General features: G+C 43.0%; 1 protein-coding gene across 2 annotated transcripts in view; it reads left to right on the forward strand.

Moving 5' to 3' along the window:
* Positions 1-2,854, forward strand: part of LOC113573741 (zinc finger and BTB domain-containing protein 7C) — a 20,895-nt gene extending 18,041 nt beyond the window's left edge. For both annotated transcript variants that reach the window (XM_027004229.2, XM_035527417.1), the window contains exons 2-3: positions 1-122; positions 1,589-2,854. The exon at positions 1-122 is cut by the window's left edge and continues 1,217 nt beyond it. In XM_027004229.2, coding sequence (XP_026860030.2) covers positions 1-122; positions 1,589-2,171 — 705 coding nt within the window. In that variant the 3' untranslated portion in view covers positions 2,172-2,854. The remainder of the gene's footprint in view (positions 123-1,588) is intronic.
* Positions 2,855-6,768: the final 3,914 nt, after the last annotated feature.

A 6,768-nucleotide genomic window follows, 5' to 3' on the forward strand; every position in this document is an offset into this window, starting at 1 on the left:
TCTCAGCAGTGTCCCATCTGCAACAAGGTTATCCAGGGCGCGGGCAAACTCCCGCGCCACATGCGCACGCACACGGGGGAGAAGCCCTACATGTGCACCATCTGCGAGGTCCGCTTCACCAGGTAAGACGTCACCCGCCACCCGGCGCGGGTGGCTTCCGCGCGGAGCCAGCTTTAGGGCAGGTGGGCAAAAGGCCTGGTCCTCAGTGGCAGATGGGAGTCTGTCTCAGGTCTGCTTTGGGACACACCCCCAGAACGGAGGCGGGACCATGGAGGCGCTGACCACGTTAGCAGACCCACTTTTAAACTGTGGCAGGCTAACATTGTGTTACTGAATCTAGTCACAGGCTAAATCATTACCACTAGAAAACGCATACACACTCCTGAGGCAATGCGAAAGCAGGATACATCGCAACCGAAGAGTTTAGTTACCATTTACACTTTTGAGGAACATCTGGGTGCAGGTTTGGGCAAATTTCCTTCACTGCTCAGCCGTGCCAAAGAGGAAAATGAAAACAGTACTATCAGTAAAAGTAATACCTGTCAAAGTCGAGATATATGCTCAGTTTGCATGTCAAAGGTTTTTGTTTTGTTTTTTTTAAAGAGACTGCGTGGCAAAAAATGGCTCAAGTGAGTTATATACGAAAGTTTATCAAAAGCATTTTGAAGGGCATGTAGTCATAAAGCTCGTGGAGAGTGAGCAGGCTGAATAACAGGAAGGTTGATGAGCAGAGCAGAGTGAAACATGTCGGTCTCATAGGGAGAAGGTGTTGAGAGCAGACGTGCCTGTCAAACTGCACCCCACGCACGCACGCACGCGCACGCACGCGCACACGCAGTCGCCAAACAGACTTCTGGGCCATTTTGTGGTCAGCCTCCCTCAGAGTTTCACAGTGGTTTCCATACTGTAATCACATGTAAGGATGCACAACCTACATTTCGCTCCTTGACTGATGCACACTGTATCGTAGTATGACAGCAGATCAGAGAAAGAATGAAATGAGTATAGCGCCTGAATATGGAATACCACATGAAATATGTGATACGTCGTAAAACTCCCCACGGACACCCTCATAACCCCCGACATGGACACTCTCATCACCCCACACAGACACCCTGAACACCCCACACACAGACACCCTCAACACCCCACACACAGACACCCTCAACACCCATAGTCACCATCATGCTCTCCGCTCATAAGCAACCAACACTTGCCTGCTTGTTAAGCATATGAACACTGCACATGTGTGTGTGTGTGTGTGTGTGTGTGAGTATGTGTGTGTGTGTGTGTGTGTGTGTGTGTGTGTGTGTGTGAGTATGTGGGTGGGTGGGTAGTTTCTTTCAGCGCCATTTGTCTTGAGGTTTCAAAGGGATTTTTTCAGGCATGAAAGCTTTCATAACTGTCAAAGGATAACCTCAAACCCTCCTGTTTACTCTCTCTCTCTCTCTCTCTCTCTCTCTCTCTCTCTCTCTCCCTCTCTCTCTTTCTCTCTCCCTCTCTCTCTCTCTCGCTCTCTCTCTCTCTCTCTCTCTCTCTCTCTCTCTCTCTCTCTCTCTCTCTCTCTCTCTCTCCCTCTCTCTTTCAGGCAAGACAAGCTGAAGATTCACATGCGGAAGCACACAGGCGAGCGGCCTTACATTTGCCTACACTGCAACTCCAAATTTGTGCACAACTATGACCTGAAGAACCACCTGCGTATCCACACAGGCGTGCGCCCCTACCAGTGCGAGCACTGCTACAAGAGCTTCACCCGCTCCGACCATTTACACCGGCACATCAAGCGGCAAAGCTGCCGCGTCTCTCGCCCGCGACGGGGTCGCAAGCCCGCCGCATGGCGCGCCTCCAGCTTCCTTTACCCTCCGGAGCCCCACCCGCTCCAGGGGGACAGGACCCTGCGGCTGCCCGCCCACCGAGAGCCTGTGCCAGGGCATCTGGCGGAGGGGCGCCCCCCGGCCAGGAGAGGGCTGGAGGACTTGGACAGGAGTAGCAGGGAGGGTCTGACAGACAGGAAGCTCATCTCGGAGGAGGCAGAGAGGAAGAGGGGGGTGTTTGCATTCGCACTGGCGAGGGAGGACATTCTACCGCACCCTCCTTTCTACCCTGCAACCGCTGACCCCTGGACTGTGAGGCTGGAACGCACTCAGCCAATCCCAGAGGCAGCTAACTAAGCCCACAGAATGTTCTGGCATGCACAAACTCTTGTAACACCCAGTTTGGTTTTCTGAGACTGAGAATAATGCAGTTTCAAATCCAGAGATTCACCTGCAATGATTCTGGGAGAAAATTCTTGTGAGATTTTCTTAAACAGACTCTGCCAATTATATCCACAATTACTGATTTTAATAGATATCTTTTGATTTTTAATTGTCAGCTTCCTAATGTGATGACAGGGATTTTAAACAGATAAAAAAAAAAAGAGTTAATATCTTGGATGTGTATTTGTATTTGTATTTATGATTCTTATGGTTGTTTTATGCTTCTGTGTTTGCTAGCAAGGGTAAATTAATGTGGGACACCAATCTGCCCACAGACTGTTATGTGCAATCCTTTGATTCCATTCCAGATGTCCACAGATAAGTCAGGTATCTAAGCAAAGAAATGCACCTTCCACAAGCTCTGTGGGAAATAAGCTGCAGGCAGAGATGCTGACATCACGCTATCTGACAAACTATTTTATTCTGTTCCATCTACAATTAAACCTACTCTGTGTACTACTCCACTATGCAAAAAGTAAAGGCTTTTAATATACATTGTCAAAATACTCACAAAAACATCCCAGAGATTTAAAAAATTAAATGAATGATTTTTGAATGAAAGAAAATGTTTGCAAATATTATAATAATTATGTGAAAAGATCGAATTTTTCCTTTTTTAAAATGGAAAAAAAAGGGTTTTTTTTTTTTTTTTTCCACATTTGAAAATTAAAATATGTTTCACACCCATTACACAAGTTTATTCCTGGACGTGATATCTCTCAATAGCTCTAGTTTACCCTTGGTTAGCAGCCAACTCTTTGTCTGCACTATTGTAAATATTTTATATATAACATTTTACATAATCTTATGGTGAAGTTGCTGTTGTAAAGTATTTAGACTTTTTGAACATTGCAATGAGCATCCAAAGATGTATCGTTTGAGAAGAAACTTGAAAATCTTTTTGAAATCACATTTTTAAATCATGTTCATTATCTTAAATTGCTTGATTGAAGCCTTCTCGTCTTTTTTAAGATATAATTTGCCGGTCGAAAGTGTCTTGCAGGTGCTTGTGCTGTACAGAAATGAGAACAAGGGGCTGTGTTTTGATATCTCTTCTCCTCTTTTTATCTGAATGGATATTGTAAGTCATCGTTGTTCAATCTGAAATGGAGAAAATATTTTCTTGCTATTTATGCATATTTAAATAGGCCTTGGCTATATTTTGCTAAGATGTTTTTATAAAAACACTAAAATGTTTGTGTCAATGTTTGTCTGTAGAAGAGACTGGGCTTTTTTAAACAAGAGGACGTATGACTATGTGCTGTTAAGGTTGTTTAGCTCATTTAAGCCCCTTCAGACTGGAAACAATTCAACAGTCACCTCTGAAAAGAAAAAAAGAAAAAGACTTCCATTTGCTCTGACTATGAGACTTCCTCTCTGAAAGCACAGCCAAATACACAGAGACAGTTCTGAATGCAGCCAACTCCATAAGCATAACATGTTAAACATTTCATTTTACTGTTAATTAAAAAAAATTAGACCGTTAATCAGCATATAAAACAGTTCTCTGCATTTTATAATACACCAGTTAATTCAGAAATTATTTTAATGTGAAGATGCAAAAAAAAAAACAAAAATAAATGTACAAAAATAAAAAATATTACATTGAACTGATCAGCGGTGGTGGTGAAGTGTTGCTACATATGCATTGCCATTTGGTGACTATTGCTGAAAATATACTTGCACTATTTGTTTATTAGATAAACAAAAACAAACATTATTTGCAAAGTAAAAGCAGTCAGAAAAAAAAAATGTTTTTGAGACATGCACTTTACTGGTCCTCCATAATCTCCATCAGAGTTGCTTTTAATAAATGTGTGTTTTTGTTTGTAGATTAAAATTTCATCCCTGGTAAAACTGGACCAAATTGGTGAATTATTTAATTCAAGATGTGGAATAAGAAATAAAAGAGCTTTTTTGCAAACAGTTAATGGTCTCTTGTTGCTTTGACATTTGGTTGCAATAGGCACGTGAGGAATCGTTGTGTGTTAAACTACCCCAAGGAACAATAGAATTATTATATTTCACACGCATATTATTGTCAAACCGTTAATGAAACGTGTCTAATAGGCGTAAAGAAAACGATGAATGAATGATGAACGACGCTGATTGAACTCTTTCGGCTGTTTGCATCAATCGTGCATCAGACCAGAAACGCGCTCGTGTCAGCAGCCCCTGCCTTCGTAGGCGTCACGAGCTTGTCAGTTCTACACCACGCGCTGGATAACCCATTAGTGACCGAGGGGAAATTCATAGTTTCATGTCAGAGAGAGGAAAACAAAAAGATTTTCAAAACTTAATTTATGTACTAATTTATTTTCTTTTTAAGATTTAATTCTGGGGAGAGCCAGATCGAACTGGTCGTTATTCTATTACTGGTATTCCCCATCTAATCATAAATGCGCTGAATTACATCAAATATAACATTTTGAACATTGCACTGCACACATTACCTCAGGTGGCTGTCAATGGCGTTTTCTATATCATACAGCATACCTGATGAGCCTTCAAATGATTAATATATTGTACAGCAGTCCTTCTTTAAGTCATTCTTCTTGTTTTATTTTTTAAATGTGATTTTTTTTTTTAAGGCTGAAATCACCATTAAGCAAGCAATGAGATTTCTAGGACTGAAAAAGATAGTGACGGCACTGAAGGTGGCAAAAACGCAGCGTTCGCGCCGCTCTAGCGCTACTCCAGAAGCGCTGGGCTGCTGCCCTCTAGTGTACGAAACATGAAGCGCATCCTGCGATTCGGCGCTTCAGTTCTATTAAAAGCGTGCAGAACAAGCCAATCGTGTGAATACGCGACTGTATCTGCATTGTTCACACGCATGTCACGTGTCATAGTTTAAACCCTCACCACGATGGTTAAAAACATCTGCCTCGCACCTATACCCCGGACTTTGCTTCATAAAGGACACCTTTCACAGGTGATTTTTAAAGGCCAGTTTCCCATGCACAGATGAAGCCTATCTAGCCTAACGAACTTCCAGTGGCGTTTCACCATTGGCTCCGCAGGCGTAATCAGGCGTAATCCCTGTCTGGGAAACCAGCACTATAGGTGCACAGTTACACACTGAGGCCCATCTGTGGACGTGCAGTTTGTCAGCCTCCTTCTACCCCATTCATCACTGGTGAACTTCTGACCACAGGAGCACTGCTGACCGGATATTATTAGAGTGGCTACCCATTTTCAACCCAGCGGTACCACTGAAGTGGTAGGGGCACGATAGTGGGTGTTTGCACTGCTATGGGTGGGCTGCTGCCGTTTCTACACGTTTCAGTGCCACTGCTGGGTTGAAAACTGGTCTGCGCCATCCACACTAATATTTCCCACCAGCTATAAAACGACAGATGGGTTATAACATCTACAAGGTGTTTCGTAAAACGTTTTTAATCAAATGCGCTGAGAGTGCATGTGTTCCTCATAATTATAAACTATCAATCGCGACAAAATGCTAGAATGACCTTGTGTGCAGTGTGACACCACTGGTAACCAATTACACAGTCAAGCACAGCACATGCGTGCTCGGCATTGACATTACAGAAACTTGTGTGTAGAAAACCACCTTCACGGAACACTCCACTAACACACACCGGCGTTCACAGCTCTGCAAACTCGTTTCCCCGGCGCCGGCCCCGGATTTACGAAGCGCACGGCCAAAGCTCAACATCTGGTGAGCGAAACGGAATCTGCATAAGACTCAATAACAGGTGACAAGTCCAGAACAGGAGAATTGTCCATTTTAGATCTATAAGTAGAAGTACAGAGTAGTATTAACTTGGCTTGTTGGCGTCCACTCGTTAACTTTCCATACACGGCGATAAAATGCCCCTGCCAGCGAAACAGACCATCAGGGGGCGCCAAATCCCCACCGACATGTTTACCGGCCGTAGGAGGAAATAACTCTACAAGTCAGTTATTTATTGACGAGAAGAAATCTTAGTTACAGGATGCTTGAGACAAATAACGAAAATTTCTGTCTGGTGATTTTCTGCCGATTAAATAAATTATTATAAAAGGAATGACAAACAAATATAATTACGATGTGGGGGGAAATGCTAGATCAGATAGTCATATAAAGATTTATAAACATATTAATCACAGTATGGTGTAACAGCTAATTTGTATCTAGTCTTGTTTCAGACAGACAAAATATTTAGAAAATTTTCGCTCTATAAAGTCTTGCAGATTCAACTAGTCTCTGCCATCTCAGCAACTTTCAACTCAGCTCCACTTTAAAAAGCTTTTTTAAGCACCCACTGCTTCAGATGAAGACAATATAATTAAATGTGGTTCAGGGGAAAGAACTCTGCAGTGTTTACCCATGAAATGGAACACATACCATGCAGTATGTAGCTCATCTGCTGAGAAAAGTAGCCTAAGACACACACACACACACACACACACACACACACACATTGAAACACCCCCCTACACGCACACACACAGACACACTCTCTCTCACTCTCAAACACACACACACACACACACACACACACACATG

Source organism: Electrophorus electricus, chromosome 6 (assembly GCF_013358815.1).
Source record: "Electrophorus electricus isolate fEleEle1 chromosome 6, fEleEle1.pri, whole genome shotgun sequence".
Taxonomy (NCBI): domain Eukaryota; kingdom Metazoa; phylum Chordata; class Actinopteri; order Gymnotiformes; family Gymnotidae; genus Electrophorus; species Electrophorus electricus.